At 37.1% G+C, this 27,337-nt stretch overlaps 1 protein-coding gene across 1 annotated transcript in view; it reads left to right on the top strand.

Moving 5' to 3' along the window:
* Window positions 1–27,337, top strand: part of LOC115220765 (b(0,+)-type amino acid transporter 1-like) — a 143,288-nt gene that overhangs the window by 96,267 nt on the left and 19,684 nt on the right. Inside the window, exons 2-7 of the mRNA XM_029791322.2 lie at window positions 3,893–4,035; window positions 9,401–9,502; window positions 13,606–13,848; window positions 19,073–19,198; window positions 21,403–21,502; window positions 24,131–24,179. Of these exons, the coding sequence (XP_029647182.1) occupies window positions 3,957–4,035; window positions 9,401–9,502; window positions 13,606–13,848; window positions 19,073–19,198; window positions 21,403–21,502; window positions 24,131–24,179 (699 nt within the window). The 5' untranslated portion in view covers window positions 3,893–3,956. The remainder of the gene's footprint in view (window positions 1–3,892; window positions 4,036–9,400; window positions 9,503–13,605; window positions 13,849–19,072; window positions 19,199–21,402; window positions 21,503–24,130; window positions 24,180–27,337) is intronic.

The following is a 27,337-nucleotide window of genomic DNA, read 5'->3' as shown; positions in this document are numbered from 1 at the left end:
TTGATCCACCGGAACTCAGCCATTGCGGACAATGTCAAATTCAATATTTTGATGGCAGACCTCGTCAGAATAATGAGAAATGTGTCATGCATGTGCGAGCCTACAAAGTTAAAGAGACACATACAATATTTCATTCACCGCATGCAGTTCTCAGGTTACAGCCATAAAGAAAGGATCAGAGTATACAAAAGAGCCATTATGAAATTTGATAATATATTATGTAATGATAGGAATGGTATTTGCCCACTCTATAGGAACAAGTCATGGAACACTATAGAAAGGACAAAAAAGAAAATAGGGAAGGCCAACTCTTGGTATGATAGCCATAAATACCAGAGTGTCATGTTCGTTGACACCATCCCTGGAGGTGAACTGGCGTATCGCTTTAGAAGGACCCTAGACAAACTTAAGCTAAGAATTAAGGTTGTTGAAAAGCCAGGCAACCCTATCAAATCTATAATTGGTAGAACCTATCCTTTTAGTAGAACCCCCTGTACGGATAAGTACTGTACTGTATGTAGATTTACCCCACAAACAAACTGTAAAGCCAGAAATGTAGTCTATAGTAAAAGATGTATAGAGGGACGATGCAGTAACAAGACAACGACATACGTAGGGGAAACGGCAAGAAGCATAGGAGAGCGGGTAAATGAGCATTGGAGACAACTCAAGGAAGGTAAAAGCTCATCGATTCTGTACCAACACGTCGAACAAGAACACGGGGGATCAATCAATAACATAGAAATTAAAATATTATCCACACACAGATCAGATGCAACAATTAGACAAATTACAGAAGCTACACACATAATAGAAAATAAACCTAGCCTGAATAGAAAACTACAATGGAGCACTAACACACACCACAACATATGACGATAGAGGATCCTGAAAACATAATAAATACACAGATAAATAAACTAATAGAAATAAATAACTATATATATATATATGTATGTATATATGTATATATATATATGTATTTTTTTTTCGATTCAATTTATTATTATTATTACTAGTATTGTTGTTATACATACATACAAGCATATGTAATGATAATAATAAGTGGATGTAAACACAGGAACAAAATAAGAATAAACAAAAACAACAAAAACAAAAAACAAAATACAAATTACATGAACGTATAAAATTACAAATTACATGAACATATATAAACAGAAGATACAAATATTACAGGCATCCCCCACATACACACACTAAATAAACATAAATGCACATAGAGATATAAGCATGCGCAAATGAAGACATACAATAGAAATACAGAATGGCTGACGGTTAGTAAGGAGAGACACAAATAAGAAAGAAGAAAACAAAGGACCACTGATGCGGTCACAGGAGTGTGACGAAAGAACTCTGGCCGAAATAAGATTAAGATTAATGTAAAAAATAAATAACACTGAAGCAAAATAACACCAAATATATAGTGCGTGTGTTTTTATTGGCTAAACTGGCAAAATGACCATTCCGAAATAAAACAATATCTGTTTCAACACACGACTTCACATAAAAATTCTTGCACAACAAATATTTAAACGTATATATATAATATATATATATATATATATATATATATATATATATATATATACACACATATATATATATATATATATATATATATATATATATATATATATATATATATATACATGTTCGTGTGTGCATATATATATATATATATACATGACAAATATAATGAGTAAGATTGTGAGACAAGGAAGAGACAAACGAACAATACATGATATTAAAAAAGCAAAGTAAAGCGAACGCTGAAACAGCCTAAGAATATGAAATGAAAAAATTACAGTGGAAGAACGTGTACATTGAAAATACGCCAATGAAAGAAGCAGAAGCGAATTTGATATTTCGGGTAATACTCTTTATCAAAGAGGAGAGAAAGGAATAAGAAATGTAGGAGATAATATAAATAATAACGAATCACATGGTAGGCTTGGTGTAATGTGATAGGTGGAATGTGGGATACTAGGACCAGAAATGGCGCCACAATCTGGTTGACAGTGAGAGAATGAGAAAGAAAATAAGTGGGGAGAGAGTGGGAGAAAGGTGAGGAAGAGAGATAGATGAAAGGTGATGAGTGTTGTGTGAGTGTATGTGTGTGTGAGAGAGAGAGAAGAACCACAGGAAAAGAAATGAGAAAACAAATCTTCAAACATGAAGCTGAAATTCAAGCCTTTTAATTGCATTTCTATAGGGTTACCAATGGTACCAAAGATTACCAATGGTTTCAGTTTGCTATCTCTGCTTGTGTTGTTACTAAACATTGAAATTAGTCGATCTTTCGAAACTTTAAATACAGACATTGACGATTCTTAGTGGTATTTTTTTTAATCTCCAAAAGAATCCTTCCCCATCCACATTGAAAACTTGTCTTCACAAGTAATTTCCCTCTCCAGTAATTCTTTCTTAAATTTTGTGGACAAAATTTTACTGCTTCATCCTCTGTGCTTCTTGATATTGTGCCAACCTGCTCTCTTCTAGCGCCCAAACCATCCACGGTTTACAGTAAGGTGTTTCCTTTACAGTCTTCTCTTTTATCCTTTAGCGCTGTAAGGATGGAAAAAGCTTCTGTACAAATTGCAGTGAAAGTATCGCCGGGGAAAATGCTTAATGGCATTTCGTCTGTCTTTATGTTCTGAGTTCAAATTTCGTGGTGGTCGACTTCGTCTTTCGTCTTTTCGGGGTCGAGAAAATAAGTACTAGTCGAGCATTGGGATTCATGTAATCAATTTAAACCTGCCCCTGAACTTACTGGCCTTGTGCCAAAATTTAGAACCAATATTCATGCTTAACCAGCAATCTATATTGTTAAAAATCTTTATTTGAAGAGTGACACAATTTTTTTTACTTCCGAGTCAAATAGATTGCATAGAATGCGCATTCATAACTCCATCCAAATATTTCTACATCTCTTTCAAAATTGTACGGACGGATAAGTTCAAATGAGTATTTTTCAAAAATCGTTTTTAGCACAGCGCCCATGGTCCTTTTTTTAGGACCAGAAGGACAATCCATCATACTTCTGCAATACCTGTATTTTTTCGAGATACCTTAAGTTAGTCATCAAGACTGGAGTGTCTTTTAAATATTCTTTTCTACTCTAAGCACAAGGCCCGAAATTTTGGGGGAGGAGGCCAGTCGATTAGATCGACTCCAAAAGGATAAAAGGCAAAGTCGACCTCAGCAGAATTTGAACTCTTTCAAATATTGTAACAAAATGTTTTTATATATTTAGTATCAGATAAAGTTGTATAAAAAGTTTTTAGATAATAAATCAAATAAAACAATTTGTGGACTAAAGTGTTAATGGTATTTCCAGCATGGTGCTACCTTATAATTCCATACATTTTTTCCCAAAGTTATGGTTCCTTCTAGTTTCTTATTTAATGTTCCAGTTAGTGTACTAATGTATTTTGGTATGTTAAAAAAAAAGGATGCCCAATATTCTAAAAGAAAGACAGAGAACGGAGCAGTCAAGGAAAGTATTCTAAGATGTCTCGTAAACATTCACTTGTTAATAAAAAAAAATAGCGCATTTCAATTGCAGCAAATACGTTGGTCCACAGCAAAGGAAACTGGGAGTTGCTGGCTCTCGCCGACATAATGTGGCCTTTAGCTTAGCTGACAAATGCATTCATTGCTTTCAGACAGCCCACATTGAGTTATAAACAAATTAAAAAACAAAAAATATTGCTTTTTATTTTTGCCGCTGAAAATTCTCATAGAACTATAAAGTTGTGAAAAACAAACGCTGAGAGTGAGAACTACCTGTGTATAATTGTATATTTTCATATAAACACTCATATATACGTAATTTGAACATTAACCATAGTATTATGATTTTTTTTACCAGAGAGGTATCTGAGACTATATACAGAAGTGGCAACAAAAGAGAGCAAAAGAAATAGAAACCGAAGATGACAGCGGATACCATACATCCAGAGAGGAAGTTGGGGTTACTAAAGGGAATTTCTATGATAGTCGGTACCATGATTGGTAAGTAAAATATTTTGATATTCAAGTCCTATTCTGAGTAATTAGAATATTAGTCGAGGTCTTCGTTTAAACCAATGATTCTCAACCATTTTGTTTTTACATGTGGATTCCTTTGATCACTATTCTATTCTAGCGGGCCCTGAAAGCCAACTGATGTTTAAATACTAATTTTATAGACGCTTCTTTCAAAATACGTATTTTGTTCTTCACACATCAACCAGTTTAGGTTGAACTACGTAAAATGTTAAAGAAAGAAATCAAGTTGTTTCTTGCTATAAATACATCTATATGAACATTGTTTCATGAGCCCTTAAAATACTACTGTGGATCCTTAATTTACTATTTTGCTTGCGTGAGCTCCAAAAGTCTTATATGGACCCCATTTGAGAACCACTGGTTTAAGCAACCTTGTAATATTTTTTACATTGTCTTTGCAATTTTCAGAATTATTTAATAGTTTGTTCAACTTCCTCTTGGTTGTTTCTGACTAGTTCTGAACTACAACAGGCATAGGCAACCTTTCATGAGAAGCAGATTGCATGAAACATGACTTGTCATCAAGCGGGTCGCACTACTGAAAATAAAAGTAATTTTCTTTGGCGTGCTATTCGGAAAAATCCGCGGATAGCAGGTTGTCCAATGACTGATCTAGAACAATACTACTCAAAGTGGTGGTCCGCGGACCGGAACCAGCTCGCGAGCCATCAGCTGCTGGTACACGGCGAGTTTCCAGAAAAGAAAGAAACATCACAAAATGCTTATGTAATATTGTAATATTTGTTTGCAAAATAAATATAAGATTAAAAAAATGGTCAACTCTTATTATATTCATTATATATATATTGTTTCCGGTATAAATTAATATTGCTAAGAAATATTACTGGTCCCTGGCACATTGGAGAGAAAAAACCCCTGCTGGTATTCCACATCAGATAGTTTGAGAAGCACTGGTCTAGAGGATACTCATTGTTGATATGCACGACATAATGCAACAATGCATGGAGTAACGTGGTCAGTTGTTACACCGTTGTGATTTTACAGACTATAGATATGCGATGTGAAGTAAGGATGCCCAATATTCTAAAAGAAAGATAGAGAATGGAGCAGTCAAGGAAAGTATTCTAAGATGTCTCGTTAACATTCACTTGTTAATAGTAAAAAAAGAATGACGCATTTCCATTGCAGCAAATACGATGGTGCACAGCAAAGGAGACTGGGAGTTGCTGGCTCTCGCCGACATAATTTGGCCTTTAGCTTAGCTGTTAAATTACAAACTGTATTAATGTGTTGTCATTACAGTGTTTGCTGTGATGTTACAGTGTGGGACACCGTTGGCTATAACTAAGGAAGTGAGCCCCTCCTCTAACTTTGGTTCATCATAACTTACTTTAAAATGCATATTTTTTAATGAAATTTTTCAGAGATGCATTTTAGGTTGTGCAGATTATAATTATGCCAGAATAAGTTGCAAAAATATCGGGGTTGGGGTGAAGAAAGTTTCGTATGATTTCCCCATTTCTAGATCTTGCTCATGACTTTCATAAAAATGCACGCTTTTTCAATGAACTTTTTCAGATGTATTTTTGGATGGTGTAAATTACGATTATGTAAGAAAAAATTGAAAAAACAATTTTCTTTTGGAAGATCATTCCCTCTACCAATCAAACTTTGTCAAATGTATATATCTTTTAATGAATTCCTCGAGAGATATGTTTCGGTACATAGAGTATGTTTATCTTGATTACATTGGGAGATTGGAAGGGTGGGTAGAATTTGAAGGAATTTCTGATCGCCCTCCGGTTTAGGTTTATATATGTTCTTTTTTATTCCCAGGATAATATCCCTCTCTGTTTTCCGCTACTTTGCCCTCGCCTTTTTTTCTCCATAAATTTTTTTTTTAATTTTTGAACTGTATATTAGTTCTATATAATTCTATGAAACTGCATGTGATAGAAATATGTGAAACGAACAAATATATAAGAACCTTCCGGTCCAGAGAACAAGGTGTCATCATTCCACTTTTCTCCTCCTTTGTACGGCCACACCTCGAATACCGCTGCCTCTTGTGGTCTCCCCATATAAAACAAAACATCTCGAGGATTGAATCACTCCAGAAGACACTCAATAAACGAATTGAAGGCATGACTGATCTCGATTACTGGGACCACCTCAAAGCCTTGAAACTCTACTCTCTCCTGCACCGCCGCGAGCAGTACATCATTTGTACGATGTGGAGAATATACCACCAGCATTGCCCAAACGACCTGAACATTAGTTTCAAGGTTCATCCAAGGCTGGGACCACGGGCCATAGTCCCCTGCCCAATTCAGGATCACAAAATATAGGTACACTGCAACATAATTCCTTTTCCTCAACAGGCTTTGCCCTGTTTAACATTGTCCCGAAAGAGATCAGAGAGGAAAAAGATCCCATCACCTTTAAACGAAGTCTGAACAGATTTCTTCAAGGAATACCAGACAAGCCACCCATACCTGGATGCAACTCACTCAACAAGAACTCACTACTTGAATGGACCATAAACAAAACTTGACTTAAAAAAGATTTAGATAATCCTATCAGGTGGTGCCATTAAGTTAGACATGGCCTGGACCAATCTTTGGTCGAGACATATCTAAATTTTATCTAAGTTTTATATATATATATATATATATATATATACTCTTTTACTTGTTTCAGTCATTTGACTGCGGCCATGCTGGAGCACCGCCTTTAATCGAGCAACTCGACCCCGGGACTTATTCTTTTGTAAGCCCAGTACTTATTCAATCGGTCTCTTTTGCCGAACCGCTAAGTAACGGGGACATAAACACACCAGCATCGGTTGTCAAGCAATGCTAGGGGGACAAACACAGACACACAAACGCACACACGCATATATATATATATACACATATAAACGACGGGCTTCTTTCAGTTTCCGTCTACCAAATCCACTCACAAGGCTTTGGTCGGCCCGAGGCTATAGTAGAAGACACTTGCCCAAGGTGCCACGCAGTGGGATTGAACCCGGAACCATGTAGTTCATAAACAAGCTACTTACCACACAGCCACGAGAAAAAATATGTATTCAAAAGAAAAAAAGACGAGGCTTTGTGGATAGGGCATTCGGCTCACGATCGAAAGGTTGTGAGGTCGATTCCTGGCGTCGCATTTTGTCCTTGAGCAAGACTCTTTACTTCAAGTTACTCTAATCTACTCAATAGGCAAAAATAAGTATTACCTGCATTTCGAAAGACCAATCTTGTTACATTTTGTGTCGTACTGAATCTTCTTGAGAACGACGTTAAAGATACTCGTGTCTGCGGAGGGTTCAGCCACTTGCACGTTTGTTTAATGAGCCGGCTGTTCCGTTGATGGGATCAACTCGGATCGCTCGTAGTCGTAACCGACGGAGTGTCCAAACATGGAATTCAATAACTGAAGTGTTAACAGTGTACTCACCGTCCCACAAAAATTCCTATAAGAATTTTCCAGAGCCAAATGAGACGGAAAACGATGAGGGAGGTGAATTATCGAAAAATCCAAAAAGAAATAAATAAAATAAAAAAAAACATTATCCCCTCACGATCGTAATTTTCATCGTCAAAAATGTATCTCTCAAAACTTTCAGTAAAAAATTTGCATTTGAAACAAAATTACGAGGTAAAAAAAACACTACTAAAGAAGTGTGCCACCCCACCCGTCTTTATTTCGTCATAACTTTCTTTTAAATGCATACTTTGTTATGAAAATATCTTGAGATACATTTTAGGATCTTTTCGGTTTGAACGGCAGTTTTTTCTAGCGGTGTCATATGAAATTGTCACCATAATTATGACCCTAGTATCGATCTATTGCTTTTCAATGTTTTAGGGTTAGGGTTGGTTAGGGGTGGGGAAGGGTATCTTTTTTTTTTCATAAATGTAAATAAACCCAACCTGTTTCTTAAACGGGGGACATATTCATACGGCACAGAATTTTTTTTTACCTCAATAGACGTCATTGATTGGTTGAAATTGCAGAAATTGAAGAAAAAACAACCACAAATATCTCACAAACTATAGAATTTTCTCAAGAAAGCCAAGAGAAAAAGATGTTTTATAAACACATTCTACCAGTATACGAAGTTTAAAATTTTTTAGTTACCTAGAAATTATGTTAAAAACTGCCGTTCAAACCGAAAAGATCCACATTTTATATCATGTAGGTCGTAATTACGTTGGAAAAAAAACATGAAAAAATGTGGTGGGGCAGTTTTCGACTAATTTTTTCCCCACTGTCTTTATTTCCTCATAGCTTTCTTTTAAATGCATACTTTTTCATAAAATTTTCCTGAGATGCATTTTCGCTGATGTAGAGTATGATTATTGTGATTAAATTTGAAAACTGATTTTTTAAATTGTTGTCTACAACGCTCAAAACGTATTTCTGGAAAATTTCATTTAAAAACACTTGTTTTGAGGGGATAACTCCCAAGAAAAGCAATTTTTACCTCCAAATAATCGTGACCCACACCATCTAAAATGTATCTCTGTAAAATTTCATTAAAAATCGTGCATTGAGTTGACTTGATCGCCTAGAAATAGCAAACTGAGTGTTGTCTTTGTTGATGTATTCCTAGATATAGTGTCTGGAAAAATAAGTGAGATGATCTCAATTAGAACACTTTGATCGGAAATCCACTGGGCTAAAGATAAATGTCTTTATTTGACCCATTCATTAGCTTGTTTCTGATGAAATATACTGTCTTTTTGATTAATTATGAAAATAAAAAAAATTGATGGTGGATTTAGTAAAATAGCTGACGTCTTTATCATTGGCAAAAACTTAACACTTTTGTTACCAAATTTCTATTGAAATGCTCAGCTTTTGCTTCAGTTAATATTGAAGATAACGAAGAATTTAGTAAACATCACTTCGGCATTGTGAAGTAGGTGTTTGGTACATAATTGAACCTGAAATTTTGAAGGAAGATTTGAATTTAAATCGTGTAAAAACGAAAAGTTTGGACTAAGAGTGATCTCAGGAAGGTTGAGATCAACATGGTGAAAAAAGGTTCTTGAATAAAATCATAATGGAAGATTTTCGTTTAAATACAAATATTTTTTTTTTAAAAAGAGTGGTCTTAGGTAGTTTAATATCAAAAGGATTTAGTAGCAGCCTCCCTAAGTTCATTCACCCATTTCAAATTCCAGGTCCTAAGACTGAGAGAACATGAAAATAAGCTAGACCTGCCTCCCTCCTCAATATCTGAAATGTGTGTGTGTGTGTGTGTAGGGTCAGGTTTTGGCCAGTCTAATTGATCCATAAACTCAGGAAACTAACGAAAGCTTAATTTCTTTCTAATCCATTTTCCCTAATTTAGGATCTGGCATCTTCATTTCGCCGAAGGGCGTTCTTGAAGCGAGCAAGTCTGTTGGATTGACCATGATTATATGGCTTGGATGTGGTGTCATTGCCATGCTCTGTGAGTACTTGCTTTATTTTTTTCTTTGTTCTCTGTTTTTCTCTCGTTCTCTCTCTTTTTCTCCCTCTCTCTCTTTCAATCTCTCTCTCTCTCACTCATTCTTACTCTTTAATCTATTTCCAGCATTCTAAATTCTTCAGTAATAAACAATTTTATCATAGTGTGTGTGTTAACTAAAGTACTGAGAAAATAGGCGAGTGAGAAATGGCTTTAAATGCTTACACCTAATAACCCTAGATCTAGCCACACTCTTTTTTTGCCCTTTGCTACCTGGGTAGTTGGGTATTAAAAGCTGCAGAGAATTGCTGCAATCAAACACTTGTCTGACGATGCTGAAAAGAGCTCAATGTCGATATAGGCGAAGAAACATGACCAGTAGACCTTGTTATGGATTCCATTGGTTATTTACGGGAATATAAGAAAAAAACTGGGTCCTTCTTCGGTCAGAATGGCCTAGTGGGCTGAAACTCAGACCTGGGAACACGGGTTCACAAAAAGAACGACCCAGGTTCAAATCTTGAGACAAGATTTTGGAAAGTTGTAGGAGGAAACCTAGGAGTCGTAAAGTGGGTGGGCCCGGCTCCCGTAGAGTGTCATGTATAAGGGCTGGAACGCTTGTTGGGTGGGAGTTCTTCCTCTAAAGATCTCTCTAGCTTTATGTTCGCCCTGCGGCGAATTTCTGTTTCTATTTTATGGACTCAACCATGTTCTAAAATAAGTCGAAAGGTAAGCTACTATAAATCGGCACCAACTTTCCGGACAACCCAATACATTGAGATCTCTACTAGGTTATTAATCTCACAATGCACAAATATATATTGTATCTCACAATACATTATATATATGTGTATATATGCCTCTATTTATTATTTTTTACTAGCTTTTCACGTCTTTTCTCAAGATTGTGTAGGTGAGATCTTTTATCTATTTTCTTGTTTCAGTCATTGGACTGTGACCATGCTGGGGCACCACCTTGAAATGTTTTTTTTTAGTTGAACACATTACCCTCAGTACTTATGTTTTTTGTTATTCTTTTTTTAAAATTCTTGTAATTATTCTATCAGTTTCTTTTGTGAACTGCTAAATGATGATCTTCAATATACCAGCAGCAGTTGTTGAGCAATGGGTTGAAAGGTTGGTGACAAACAGACAGAAAAATAAACACTCTTACATAATGGGCTTCCACACAGTTTCCATCTACCAAATTTACTTACAAAATATTGATTGGCCTGGGGTTTTAGGAAAAGACACTTGATCAAATTGCTGTGCCTTGGCATTGAACCTGAAACCACGTGGTTGTAAAGTGAGCTTCTTAACCACAGTCATATTTGTGCCTATATATATTATCGTGGTATCAACCAGATTATCAGATGTTGTTACACATCGCTAGTCACAATGTGCTTCACATCATTTTAGCTTTTGAACGATGCCACCCCACTGGTTGGGTGAGCAGACCGACATTGCATTTGATCAGAAGACTAATTCATCACGGGGTTAACAATTCACAGCTGAGTGAACTGGAGCAATGTGAAATGAAGTGTTGTGTGCTCAAGAACACAATATGCAGAGTTGGTCTGACAAGTGAAATCAAGAACTCTCAATTGTGGGTCAACATCCTTTACCACTAAATCACATACCTTCATGTACGTATTTCACCTTTTAAAATTTCTTAATATGCTTCTCATAGTCAACCACTCAGTTGTAAAATCGACAATATAAGCCATTTTAAATTAGCTTGGGTAGGCAAACAGGATCAAATTAAATAAGATGTGCTTTGTTATTCTTACTTCTTTGTGAGCCAGAACGACATACACGATTACTCAGCATTTACGAAGTTGCATACTGTTGCGTACAATAGTAATATTGTTTTATGTTTGTTTTAATGATTTGTTATTATGTTATATTATAATGTAAATAAATGATTAGTATGTCAATTGTATTTCTCTATTTCAATTAATATTTATCGTGGCCTATGTTTGTCCCCCTAGCATTGCTTGACAACCGATGCTGGTGTGTTTATGTCCCCGTCACTTAGCGGTTCGGCAAAAGAGACCGATAGAATAAGTACTGGGCTTACAAAGAATAAGTCCTGGGTCGAGTTGCTCGACTAAAGGCGGTGCTCCAGCATGGCCACAGTCAAATGACTGAAACAAGTAAAAGAAAAAAAAATCACACGTCAGGGTTCACAAAACAATTTCAATTCCTGGTTGAAACTAGTTTATTTCACTTGCATTGTTAAAGCCAATAGAAATGGCATGAACCTCACTACAGCTTCTCTGCCTCTCTCATTAGCCCTTTAGCATTTAAAGCTGTCATATCAGCCCAAATATTCTACCTGTTCTGTGTTTAAACTAACCAGATCCAGCCTCTCATGCTTAGCCTACAATGTCATATCATTGAAATCTTCAAGCCATGAGATAATGCATGATTAGTTGAAAACAATAATTTAATTAACATTAAATTTGACTTATTAATCATCATCATCATTTAATATCTGTTTCCAAGGCAGCGAGCTGGCAGAAACGTTAGCACGCCGGGTGAACTGCTTAGAAGTATTTCATCTGCCTTTATGTTCTGAGTTCAAATTCCATCAAGGTCGACTTTGCCTTTCAACCATTCGGGGTCGATAAATTGAGAACCAGTTGTGTACTGGGGCCGATCTAATTGACTAGCCCCCTCCCCCAAAATTTCAGGCCTTGTGCTTAGAGTAGAAAAGAATATCTTTTCTATGCTTCAATGGTTTAGGTGATTTGACTGGGATGGGTAAGCCAGAGAGCTGCACCAAGCTCCAGTTGACTGCTTTGGCTTGCTTTCTATGGCTGGTTGCCCTTCATAAAATCAACCACTTTACAGATTGTTCTGAGTTATTTTTACATGTCATCAACATGGGTGCCTTGAATACTAAAAGGTTAAAGCAATAAAATATTTGATTAGTTTTTAGTTAGCAAAGAGAGCACTGAAAAATCACTAGGCACAGGAGTGGCTGTGTGGTAAGTAGCTTGCTTACGAACCACATGGTTCTGGGTTCAGTCCCACTGCATGGCACCTTGGGCAAGTGTCTTCTACCATAGCCTCAGGGCGACCAAACCCTTGTGAGTGGATTTGGTAGATGGAAACTGAAAGAAGCCCGTCGTATATATGTATATATATATATATATATGTGTGTGTGTGTGTGTTTGTCCCCCCAACATTCCTTGACAACCGATGCTGTTGTGTTTACGTCCCTGTAACTTTGTGGTTCGGCTAAAGTGATCGATAGAATAAGTACTAGGCTTACAAAGAATAAGTCCTGGGGTCAATTTGCTCGACTAAAGGTGGCTCCAGCATGGCCACAGTCAAATGACTGAAACAAGTAAAAGAGTAAAAGAGAGTGTAAACTCCTTAAGATATGCTATGATGAAAGTATCATTACAAGTTGGTTGAGAATAGATTTTTACTGGACCAGGTGGATTATCTTATCAAATCTGAAGGATTGAAAGACAGAGGTAAACCCAGTAAATTTTGAACTTAGAATGTAAAAGTGACTTGATTACTTATTACAATATATCTAACCCCTCATTCATCCTATACATTAACCCCTTCTGTCAAACCCACCACCTTTCTTAGTCTTCCTTAACCCTTTGGCATTTAATCTGACCATATCGAGCCCAAATATTCTACCTGTTTTATGTTAAAACTGCCCAGATCTGGTCTCTCACACCTACCCTGCAATGTCATTCTAAAAATATACAAACGCACCATTGAAGTGTTGAAGCTACAAGATAATATGTGATTAATTCAAGACAATGTGAATAAATAAGCATTATTTTGACAAAGAAACCTGAATGCTGAAAGGTGTATGATTACTATTTCATTGGCTAATTTATAAATGTTTTATTAAGGCATAGTCAATTCAGTTTCCAATGATAGTAATAGTCTTCCCCAAAATTCCAGACACAAGGCCTGGGAAGTGGGTTAGTCGATTTGAACCCAGAATATAAAGAGCCAAAAGAAATGCAGCAAAACATCTTATCTGATTCACTAATAATTTTTCTACCGTGTAAATAATAATAATAATAATAATAATAATAATAATTTTATAACCATTGTGTCTTCTTTTACAGCTTCCTTATCTTATGTAGAATTGGGAACCTTTATTACTAAGTCTGGCGGAGAATTTTCCTATATCTTAAAAGGTCTTCCAGCAGTGTTGGCATTCTTATACAGTTGGTGTTCGGTTTTAGTCCTCAGACCTGCAGGATTGGCTGTGATCTGCCTGGCTTTTGCTGAATATGTGGCTTCTCCTGTCTTTGATGCATGTGGACCACCAGTTGTCTTTGTGAAATGTTTGGCTGCAGCAGCAATCAGTAAGTTCATTGATGTCTTATGACAGGCTTGCACGCATACATACATACATACATACATACACACAAGTGTATGTATGTATGTATGTATGTATGTATGTATGTATGTATGTATGTATGTATGTATATATATGTGTGTGTGTGTAAACGTAATATGTGACAAATATTCAGTAGCCATGATAAAACTCTGAGTTTCGGATGTTGGGGCAGATACCCACGCTGCCATCTCTTCAGTTATCCGGCCATAGGAAAGAATTCTATGAAAATGACTGTTAAACAAAGGCATATTACAGTGTGATTGATCATTATTAAGACAAAAGAGCTATTAGAATGACGTCTTAATAACAGTCAATCACACAGTAATTTCCCTTTGTTTAACGGTCATTTTCATAGCATTCTTTCCGATGACAAAATAACTGAAGAGATGGCAGCATGGGTTCCTGCCCGACATCCGAAACTCAGAGTTTTAACATGGCTACTTAATAATTGTCACATATTAATTTACAGATAAATTCCTCTATTTACATAATATCAAGGTCTCTTCCATTCTTTTGTTGTTTTACCATTTCTATCAATATATATATAAACTCTACTTGTGAAGACGTGATGAGGCAAGTGAGGATCAGAATCGAAATCGATCAATGGAATTGCGGATGTGCTACCAGTGCCGGTGGCATGTCAAAACTCTGCTTGTGAAGACCCGTTGAGGCAAGTGACGATCAGAATCGAAATCGATCAATGGAAATCGAAATGGAAATTGCAGATGTGTTACCAGTGCCGGTGGCATGTAAGAGAACTTTCCGTTTCGCGACCGTTGCCAGCACCGCCCCGTTTCGTGTCCGTTGCCAGCCTCGCCTGGCCCTCGTGCGGTGCACATAAAAAGCACCTCCGTTCGTGGCCGTTTGCCAGCTCTGTCTGGACCAGTGCGGGTGGCACGTAAAAAGCACCCACTACACTCACGGAGTGGTTGGCGTTAGGAAGGGCATCCAGCCGTAGAAACACTGCCAGATTTGACTGGGCCTGATGAAGCCTTCTGGCTTCACAGACCCCAGTAGAACCGTCCAACCCATGCTAGCATGGAAAACGGACGCTAAACGATGATGATGATGATGATGATATATATATATATATGTGCACACACAAACATGTGCATATATGTAATTAGTTAGTTAGTTAGTTAGTTAATTTGGCTCAAAAGCAAATAGCAAGGCCATGTAGGGGGACATGGAGTTAAGTACAGGGTGGTGTTCATGTAAAGAGTTCAGGCCACTGAGGTCCAGGGAGGCTTTGAACAAAGCGGTCGTCGGCATCTTCACCATCTCGTCTGGCAGCTTGTTCCACGGATCCGCAACCGGACGGAGAAAGCTCCTCTCCTTCGATTGAGAGGAAATCGTCGCAGGTAGAGCTTTTCGGAATGACCCCGCAGCCGACGGTCCGGAGCAGGAGTGAAGAACAGCTCTTTCGAGAGGTTACACTTTCCGCTTATGATGTTGTGGGCAAGGAGTTAACTTCTATCCATAACTTTGAATTTTGATCGTCTCAATGACACCCCATGAATCAATAACTGCATATATCATTGCATAACATAGTAATACACATGAGATCAGTTTTGATGAAACAATTGTAAATTAATGTAATAAAGGAAGTTGTTCACTCCATTTTCCTTGGTTATAATTGTACATACATACATACATGTAAGTATGTATGTATGTACAATTATAACCACCAGAAAGTGCACATAGCATATGTTAAGTAATGCATACACACACACACATCCATATTCATACACGCATTCACATACAAAGATAATACATGTACACATACATAATACATGTACAAGTTCAAACATTGTTTGTTTGTATGAGAGCTATGGTATTCAGGAGACCCAAGATGGCAGGTAAGGCTATGGAAGGACCGTAATTAGACTCTTGGTTTGAAAATAATACAAGTGAGCAGTCTAATGCAGGTCTTGTGTGAGCATCATCATCATCATCATCATTTAGCGTCCGCTTTCCATGCTAGCATGGGTTGGACGGTTCAACTGGGGTCTGGGAAGCCAGAAGGATGCATCAGGCCCAGTCTGATCTGGCAGTGTTTCTACGGCTGGATGCCCTTCCTAACACCAACCACTCCGTGAGTGTAGTGGGTGCTTTTTACATGCCACCCGCACAGGTGCCAGACGGGGCTGGCAAACGGCCATGAACGGATGGTGCTTTTTACGTGCCACCGGCATGGGGGCCAGGCAAGGCTGGCAACGGCCACGATCGGATGGTGCTCTTTACGTGCCACCGGCATGGAGGCCAGTATATGTTAAATAAAGTGAGACAAGAAAACCAAGGCTGTGTGGAGTTTATAGGACATTTATAAAGAGAAAGATAGTCTTACAGCTGTTTCTGGGATATTAGAGATATCCCTTCATCAGAAATGATATGAGAGATCTAACTAGAGTTTCCCTCTAGTTACCTCTCTCATATTGTCTCTGATAAGGGCTATCCCTAACATCCCAGAAACAGCTGTGAGACTACCTTTCTATTTATAAATGTCCTATAAATTCCACATAACCTTTGTTTTCTTGTCTCACTTTATTTTGTTGTCTCATTTTATTTAATATACATATATATTTATACACGCATGCATACACCACATACATATATATGTTTTAACCATTACAAGTTTTACTCTTTTGACTGTGGCCAAATTAACCCTGGAGTATTTTTTTAAAGTCTGGTATTTGTTTTACTGCTTGCCTGATAAGCAAACCAATAACAGTTGTCTAGCAGGAGAGGGGAACCAACATGAAAACAAGCACAAACAGACATATATATATATATATATACATATATATATATATAGGAACATTTATAAACGAACCTTAGAAGCACCGATTGTATTGATATTTTACGAACAAGAAAGTGAAAACAGGTAAGAAAGACTGGGTTTTACTCTTAGAAGATGGTAAAGATCCCTGTAGGCAGCTACAGTGTGTGTGTGTATATATATATATATATTGAGACCCCCTTCGGTCATGACACAGACCATGGGATTGCACCTAGAAAGTTACTCTCCCAGACACAAATCCAGGCAAGGTTGTCTATGGAAGACCAGTAGTGACCCATGCATACCAGCCTCCCCTCTCCACACCACCAGTGTTATCCAAGGGAAAGGCAAGGGCCGATACAGCTTGGCACCTGGGACGTCGCAACTCATTTCTACAGCTGAGTGAACTGGAGCAATGTGAAATGAAGTGTTGTGTGCTCAAGAACACAACATGCAGCCCGGTCTGGGATTCGAGCTCACAACCTTACGTTCGTAAGCTCGATACTCTAACCACTGAGCTATATATATATATATATATATATATATATATATATGCCTTATATGGTTCCATGAATTTGAGGTCAACAACAAAAGTGCTCCATCTGGCGAAAATGAGTATTATTTAATAAACACAGTGTGTATTTTTATGAGCTACTAATAGTTTTATGCAATGAAAGCCACTCAGACAGCATTTTATAACATGTCTGGTGCCTTTTTGCTATCTTCAAGCTTTGTTCACATGGTATATACAAGCTAAAATACTGTGTCCATTAAACAATATATATATATATATATATATATGTATAAATGGTGGTGCCCCAGCATGGCCACTGCTCATGAGCTGAAACGGTTTCATTTCAACTCAGCTCATATACACACACACACACAAACACACACGAAAGGGTGCTGAAAAGTTCCTGGCTTTAAGGGCATTTGAAAAGGCCTGATTGTAGACCCAACCTTCTGAGTTCTTTTACAGAGTTTAGAAAAACAGAAAGACTTACTGCAATAAGTGCGTAAATCTGAAAGAGAAATATGTTGAATAAAATCATAATTAACCATCCTCCTAGACTTCCTTTCAGCCAGGAACTTTTTAGCACTCCTTTAATGTATGGCAAAGATGCATACATACTTCAAATATTGCGTATATCCCCTAAATTGTATACATCAAACACCACCCATTACAAGCAGTCTGTAATCATTCATTATTTTTAACCCCTTAATGGATTATCCCAAGTTTAGTCATGCATTGCAAATGTATCTTTTTAGAACCAGACAAGTATACTCGATCAAAATTAACTTTTAATTTTAGCACTCAAATGAGTTTATTTGCTTTGTGTCGTTTCATTTTTTGAGCAATCACGAATTTACTCGCATTGTCGTACACCTGGCAGCACATATTCTGGTGCCATTTCAAAGAATTTATGCTTCTGAGTTTTGAACTTTTACTTCAGTGCATACTCAGATTCAGGAGGAGGCTGGTGCCATTTTAGAACCGTCTCGTTTTGATTCTCTATTATTTATACAAATAAGAGAATTATTTATGCATGGAACCAAGAAGACCATCATCGATCCCACATCCAACAAGATTTGCCCCAGTTGGTCACTTTCCCATGGAAATACCACCAAGGGATAAGAAAAAGAACCCTACAAGACTGTGCAAAATGCGCAGAGAAAAGAGATGCTAAAGGAAAGAAGATTTGAAGAGAAAGCAGATTGATGTCTGCAAGATAATTTTGTGTGTAACTCCTTGTTTTAAAAATTATCATTCTAAATAAACTATCTCATTTAAAAAAAAATTTCCTTTAATTTAAAAGCAAAAATCGAAGATAGTTAAGCTTTATGTATTCTTTCAATGTCCGAGTTAACTTGTTTAAATCCAAATGAGTAAAAGTACATTTTAATTTCTATAATAAAAAATAAAGGAAACAAGATAAAAAAACTTTTTTTGTAATTAACACAGTGTATATAATTAAAAACGAAAATAAAAAAAATATGCTCTGAAATGAAATGTCATGTCAAAATAATTGATCCATTAAGGGGATAAATATATTAAAAACATTTTTATTTGTTTTATAGTTGAAATTACTTAAAATTTTTTTCATATCTTTTATCTAAAAAAATTTTTTTATTAGTTTCAAATTGTTTTCAATTTTTCAAAAAATTATTTGATATACTTATCTAGACATTTCTTTTTTTTAGCAGTTATTCAATTTTGATTATAATTTCATTCCCCACTCTACTACCATTGCCATTACCACCACCACTATCGCCATCACCATCACCAGTATCCCCCATCTCACCCTCCACCAGTTCAGCTACCACTGCCACCATCACCACCACTACTCCCAATTGCTGTCAATCTCCATTGCTATCAATAAAATGCTTTCTTTGTTTTGTTTATGTCCAGTTCTGATCACAGCAATCAACTGTTATAGCACTGATTTCGCAGCAAGCATTCAGGTGGTTTTTACAGTAGCCAAAATCACAGCCCTCATCATCATCATCATTGGTGGTTTTGTAATGATGGGAAAAGGTAATTATAAGCAAAAATTTTGTCTTTTTTTGTTTTCATTTTTATTGTATGCATGCATGCTTCAGTATGACTGCATTCACATAGCTGAAATACATGTATATATATATTACTCTTTTACTTGTTTCAGTCATTTGACTGCGGCCATGCTGGAGCACCGCCTTTAGTCGAGCAAATCGACCCCTGGACTTATTCTTTGTAAGCTCAGTACTTATTCTATCGGTCTCTTTTGCCGAACCGCTAAGTGACGGGGGACGTAAACACACCAGCATCGGTTGTCAAGCGATGTTGGGGGGACAAACACAGACACACAAACATATACACACACATACATATATATATATATACATATATACGACAAGCTTCTTTCAGTTTCCGTCTACCAAATCCACTCACAAGGCTTTCGTCGGCCTGAGGCTATAGCACAAGACACTTGCCCAAGATGCCACGCAGTGGGACTGAACCCGGAACCATGTGGTTGGTTAGCAAGCTACTTACCACACTGCCACTCCTGCACCTATATATATATATATATATATATATATATATATATATATATATATATAAACTTACTTGGAGAAAAGAAAAGAAACGAAACGAAACGACGCGAGGGCACTCAGTCATACAACAATTTAATAAATAAAATATATGCATACATACATACATATACGTATGTACCTACATCTACATGTATATATACATGCATATATATATTATATATATATATATATATATATATATGAGTACAGGACACCACAAATAGACGTAGAACTCTATATATATATATATATACAGAGAGAGACACTTATACAGGAGTGGCTGTATGGTGAGAAACTTGCAGTTGGGATAAAAAAAAGAGAAAAGGCAACACAAGCATAAAAAAGAGGGAATACATTTGCCTCTCAATTGTATTAAATGAATGCTAAATTTTTTCCCACTTGAGAGGCAAATGTATTCCCTCTTATTTATGCTTGTGTTTCCTTTTCTCTTTTTTTATCCCAACTTTAAGTGAATTCTCTTATTTATGCTTTATTTTTATCATGTTTTTTTTAATCCTATCTTTTAAGTGAAATATACTAAATTTCTTCCTCATGAAATATCCTTGTAAAAGAAGGGAACATCTTATGTGAGAGTATGTCTTACATGCCAAATGGGGGACTCTCCCATCGAAGACGATGTATAAGTGTTCAGCTTTTACCGAGTGACTTGCACAAAGGATTTGTTGATCCCTTTCGTTACTGTATTTCTTTTGAGGTTCTCTGTGTTTCTTTCAATTATTCTAAATATAAAAAAAATTTCGTAAAGTAACTTAGTTATGATTAAGCTAGTGTTAGGAACATAAATTGTGACTTGATGGAAGATTTTGATTAAAAACTTATAAAAACAAGACATTTGTACTACAGAGCCAGAACCGGTTTCAGCTGATTTGGTAACGAAAGGGTTATAGTGATCAAATGTATGAGCTGTGCATTAGCTCTCTCTTTCCATCAATTCGACACATGCACTGTGTACCACACATCAGGTGGCAAAATGATCATAGAGCAATGTGAGATAGTGTTTTGTTCAGGAACACATTGCATCATCCAGTCTAGGAATTGAAACCATGATTTTGCGATCATGAGTGCATCACTCTAACCACTAGGTCATGTGCTGTCATTATATGCCAAATACCTCTTTTTACTCTTTTACTCTTTTACTCGTTTCAGTCATCTGACTGTAGCCATGCTGGAGCGCCACCTTTAGTTGAGCAAATCAACCCCAGGACTTATTCTTTGTAAGCCTAGTACTTATTCTATCGGTATCTTTTGCTGAACCACTAAGTTACGGGACGTAAACACATCAGCATCGGTTGTCAAGTGATGTTGGTGGGCGACAAACACAGACACACAAACATATACGCGCGCATACATACATACATATATATATATATATATATATATATATATATATATATATATATATATATATATACATATATATATATATAATATATATATATATATATATATATATATATATATATACATATGCGACGGCCTTCTTTCAGTTTCCGTCTACCAACTCCACTCACAAGGCTTTGGTTGGCCCGAGGTTCTAGTAGAAGACACTTGCCCAAGGTGCCACACAGTGGGACTGAACCAGAAGACACTTGCCCAAGGTACCACTCAGTGGGACTAATAATTTTTTTTTATCATTATATCCTTTAGGTGAATTCTATGACCTCCCAGAGGGTTTCACAGGTTCTGAGACTTCAGGATCAGTTATTGCTTTGGCATTTTATGATGGATTATGGGCTTTTGAGGGATGGTGAGTAATTTTGTCCTAATTTCATTCATTATTATGTTTATGTGTGTTTTTTGTGTTTATGTTTTATGTTTGTTCTCTCCCTGTCGTTGCTTGGCAACCAGTAATGTTTTGTTTACATCCTTGTAACTTAGCAGTTTGGCAAACAAGAGCAATAGAATAAGTACCAGACTAAAAAAGCAAAAGAAAGTAAGTTCCCGGGGTCCTTTCGTTTGACTGTACCCTTCGGGGTGGCAGCCTCTCAGTATGGTTGCAGTCCAATCACTGAAACAAGTTAATAGGAAAAGATGAAGATGATGTGCCATCAGACAAACATCATCATCATCATCATTGTCGTCACTACTATCATCATCATCATCATCATCTTCATCATAACTGCCATCATCAGTATGCTAACGTTTCTTATTTCTTTACTGCCCACAAGAGGCTAAACACAGAAGGGACAAACAAGAACAGACAAAGGAATTAAGTCGATTACATTAACCCCAGTGCGTAACTGGTACTTAATTTATCGACCCCGCAATGATGAAAGGCAAAGTCTACTTTTGCAGAATTTGAACTCAGAATGTAACAGCAGACGAAATACCGCAAAGCACTTCGCCCGGCATGCTAATGTTTCTGCTAGCTTCCCACCTTAATATTGATAATGATACTAATACTTATCATTGTTATTGTTGCTGTTGTTATTATTATTATTATTATTATTATTATTATTATTATTATTATTATTATTATTGTTATTATTATTATTATTATCATTACTATTATTATTATTATTAATATGGCAGCAAGCTGCCAGAATCATTAGCAGACCCAGTGCTTAGCAGCATTTTGTTTGTCCTTCGGTTCTGAGTGCAAATTCCACTGCAGCTGACTTTGCCTTTCATCCTTTCGGGGTCGTTAAATTAATTACCAGTTGTGTACTGGGGTCGATCTAATCGACTGACCCCCCCCCCCAATTTCAGGCCTTGTGCCTTAGTAGAAAGGATTATCATTGCTATCATTATTATTATCATTATGTAATGAGATGGCAGAATCATTGGCATGCTAGACAAAATGCTTTGCAGTATTTCGCCTGTCGTTCCATTCTGAGTTAAAATTCTGCCAAGGTCAACTTTGCTTTTCTCCTCTCGGAGTCAATAAAATAAATACCAGTGAAACACTGGAGTCAATGTAATTAATAGTCCCCTCGCCTAGTAGAAAAGATTATTATTATTGACCTAGTGGTTAGGGTGCTGTACTTATGATCATTTGTGCAGGTCATTCAGTAAAAGCTGAACACTCATAACTTATCTTCAATGGGAGAGTCCATCATCATTATTATCATTGCTATTGTTATTATCATTATTATTATCATTATTGAGTGAGAGAGCAGTACATGCCATCAAATTGACACTGGGGTAAAATGTACAAAGCCTAGTATACCCATCATGACTACCCGTCTGATAAGGGTACACTAGGCACATGCATCACAACCATATGTGCGCAACATAGTGATCTCATATCAAGATAAATAATGCATGACCTTGCAGGTAGGGCCCAGTTAGACTTTTCTTTTGGTTGAGTAGACCATCCCATTCAAAAGGTCCCTGAATAACGATTGTTTAAAGATGTTGAACAAACCACCCATGTTTCCAAAGGTGAATTATCCAAAACTCTAAGAATTCCTCTCAACACATGGCTATGATGCTCCCCCACTATTTCTGCTCGTGATCAGAGATGCACATATCATCAGCCACTAAGGGACATGGTCAACTGGTTAAGGTCAAAAAGCTGACAAGCAAATCTGTGGTATTGGGCAGAATATTTGCTGTAGCCCATCTTTTATACAAAGACAAAACAATGTACATGATAACACTTCCAATCAGTTAAGATCAGGAGCCATGAGAGCCACAGCCTGGTACTGAATCAGGGCATGCATTATTATGATTATATTATTATTATATTATTATTATTATTATTATTATTATTATTATTATTATTATTATTATTATTAGATTGGAGTTTGTTGCTCAGGTGGTCTACATTATTTCCATTTCTCTCTCCCTCTCTCTCTCTTTATCTTTTTGTGTTTTGCCTAGTCTTCCTACTTCTTCAAGACAAGAGGCTCTGAAGTGATTCTTACTATGCCACATGTTTCAACCAGGCATTTGGCCCTGTATTGTCAATCTTAAGCCCTCTGGTACACAGTTCTATTATGGAACTGTAGGGTTATGAGTGCTTGGAAACCCATTTTAATACCTCCTGACCACATGCAGCCTCTTATTAGGGCTGCTTTCGCTATTAACCCATACTGTGATACAAAAGTAATTACTAGCCATAGATTGGCATCGTTTCTGATATCTGTTATTGTCACTCTTGTATTTCTTTGCTCCCATGTATTGGGGGTACAAATGTACAGCCAGATGTGTGTCCCAAACTTTCAGCCTGTGATTTGGATGATTCTTTAATTTCAAAAACATAATAGGATTTAACTCAAAAGAAAGCAAAGAGAAAAATGTATACTTGAAAGGCACAGGAGCCTCTATAATTAAATAATTTATAAATTAAATAACTTATGTCTGTCTCAAAATTAATTATTAATAACTTCCACTTTTTCTATCTTTTCCTTTTATTTTTTTTCCGAAACAGGAATAACCTCAATTATGCCATAGAGGAACTTAAAAATCCATACAGGTTTGTACAGGTTACAAATTTTCTACTTGAGATTTTCTCTATATGATATGTCAAGAATTTACCAGTTTCTCTCTTTTGTTAATTTTAATTTAAAATTTTTTCACAGGACACAGAAGCTCTTATTCTTTGTAGAATAAGAGTGTCTGTAAAATAAAATGTACATACACACATCTGTGCATGTATGTATATATGTGTGTGTGCCTATATATATATCCTCATCATCATCATCATCGTTGTTTAACATCCGCTTTCCATTCTAGCATGGGTTGGACAGTTTGACTGTGGGCTGGCAAACCAGGTGGCTGCACCAAGCTCCAGTCTTGATCTGGCAGAGTTTCTACAGCTAGATGCTCTTCCTAACGCCAACCACTCCGAGAGTGTAGTGGGTGCTTTTACGTGCCACTGGCATGGGTGCCAGTCAGGCGGAGCAAAATGCCCCCCCCCCCGTCCAATGGACGGTGCTGAGTTGTCAAACATTTAAAGCAAATTTTCTCAAAACAACTTGTCTGACCGTCCCATAGGCCTCCCCTTTGAGAAACACTGATTTAACCTAAATTTGAGACACCAGCAAAAGAAGAAATAAAGATAGACTTTTTTTTCTATTCCAAGAAAAACGATTTTACAAATGCACGTTCCCACGGCTTTATCGATCGCATTCTCGCCTGGAATCGATTTTTGTAATTTTTTTCAAGACATATACACGCCCTGATACCTCCAGTATCTACGTATCATATGTGTATATATATATATATATATATATATATATACCAGTCCACCTGAGATGACCCCTAGTTTTATGACACAAATGTGGTAATGTTGTCAAATTAAAATCTTCCATTAAAATTTTTCTTAATTTAACCTTTAAACACAAGCTTCATGACAAAATTACTTTAACAGATTTTTCATAATTTTAAAAATTAATTGAAACAAAATTAGTCTATTTCGACAGAAATATAACAAAATGGCTAATGAAAAGATGAGTGGTAGTACCTATAATGAAGGTGCATGGCTCAGTGGTTAGAGCGTTGAGCTTACGATCGCAAGGTTGTGAGTTCGAATCCTGGATCCTGGACCGGGCTGCGTGTTGTGTTCTTGAGCAAGAAACTTTAATTCATGTTGCTCCAGTTCACTCAGCTGTAGAAATGAGTTGCAACATCACAGGTGCCAATCTGTATCGGCACCTTTGCCTTTCCCTTGGATAACACTGGTGGTGTGGAGAGGGGGCGGTATGCATGGGCGACTGCTGGTCTTCCATAAGCAACCTTGCCTGGACTTGTGCCTGGGAGGGCGACTTTCTAGGTGCAATCCCATGGTCTGTGTCGTGACCGAAGGGGGTCTCAGATCAGTACCTATAATCTTTGTAGGATCTCTGAAACTTATGCATGAAGGTAAAGAAGGAGCTTGACTCATGGGTTAGTAATAACTTCTATGTTGTCCCCTGCAAGTAGACCATTTGAAAGTTAGTGACTGTTGTTAGGCCTACCAGTAAAAAGGGCTACCTCCTGTGATATTACTCATGGATTAGGGACCCTGTCAGTTAGACTCTGCTGCAGAGCCTCTTCTACCTGAAGCCTGTAATAAATGGTGGCTCCATACAAGGGAAGATGCAATAACGATAAGTGTATCAAATTATCAAAGTTATCATAAAACTAAAGACCTGGGCCAAATGCCTGCAACTGAGTCAATTCCATTAAAGTCAATACCCTCCATCAGGCATCTGCCATATTCTGAATGTCTTACTTCCCTGGGCATGGACACATTGAAACGCCGACGTCTGGCAGCTGACTTGGCAGACACCCATAAAATTATTAACCATCTTACAAACAATAACTCTGAGCACCTTTTCAAACTCCACCTGTCTAACACCCGTGGACATGTTTACAAAGTCGGAAAACAGCACAGCTCCCATGACTTTCGGAAACATTTTTTCATGCTAAGAGTTGCTGAAGCATAGAACAAACTGCTGGCATCAGTTGTTAGTTGTCGGAGCACTGCATCCTTCAAAACTTCCATGTTTCCTGAAATTCGCCAACACTACACCTGATTTTTTCTCCTCCATACACATGCAAGCATGTATCTGACTCACACACTGTTCACTTTCCAGACATTTGTATATTACTGCATATGCTTTATATGCACTTTTGACAAGTTGTGGTGCACCACCTGAGCACTGTATACAATAATTTCATTATTATAAGATACTCAAGCGTAGTGTTGTGGTGTTAAACTGGACAGCATATCACTCTCTCAATGAAAAAGTGGTCTATTGTCCTGTTTTGCAGCCTTTAAGTACTTTATTTGGACAGCAGTTCTTCATTAATAATATTGTTGTTACATTTTGGTCAATAATGTCTTTTAAGTGAGATATTTATCTGGCTGGATTCAAGTGGATTTACTCCAAGGACAGATTTGTATGGCAATGGGATGAGCACTATCATCTGGATTAAATGAATTTATATATAGGCGCAGGAGTAGCTGTGTGTTAAGTAGCTTGCTTACCAACCACATGGTTCCGGGTTCAGTCCCACTGCGTGGTACCTTGGGCAAGTGTCTTCTACTATAGCCTCAGGCCGACCAAAGCCTTGTGAGTGGATTTGGTAGACGGAAACTAAAAGAAGCCTGTTGTATATATGTATATGTGTATATATACATATATATGTGTGTGTGTGTCTGTGTTTGTCCCCCAAAGTCGTTTGACAACCAATGCTGGTGTGTTTATGTCCCCGTAATTTAGCGGTTTGGCAAAAGAGACCGATAGAATAAGTACTAGGCTTACAAAGAATAAATCCTGGGGTCGATTTGCTCGACTAAAGGCGGTGCTCCAGCATGGCTGCAGTCAAATGACTGAAACAAGTAACGAAGATTGTTATTTAAATACCGATCTTATCAGGTGACCAGCATGGGAATAAAAACCTTCAAAGGTAATAATTATGATTAAAATTATAAGTTAGGGTGTCTAAGAGAAACCACCACGTTGGAAATAGCAGCCAAAACTTGACTCTAAAATCACATTAAACGTTCATACAGCACCAGCAGAGAAGACAACACATATATATGCATACGTGCATATATATGTATGTATGCAACGTGCAGACAGGACTAGCCTGGAGACCCAGCCAGCAAATATGTGTGTTCAGTAAGTGCTTGCGATGAAGAAGAGAG

Source organism: Octopus sinensis, linkage group LG17 (genome assembly GCF_006345805.1).
Source record: "Octopus sinensis linkage group LG17, ASM634580v1, whole genome shotgun sequence".
Classification (NCBI taxonomy): domain Eukaryota; kingdom Metazoa; phylum Mollusca; class Cephalopoda; order Octopoda; family Octopodidae; genus Octopus; species Octopus sinensis.
Note: the sequence above shows the minus strand (reverse complement) of the source record. Positions and strands in the feature narration are given on the sequence as shown.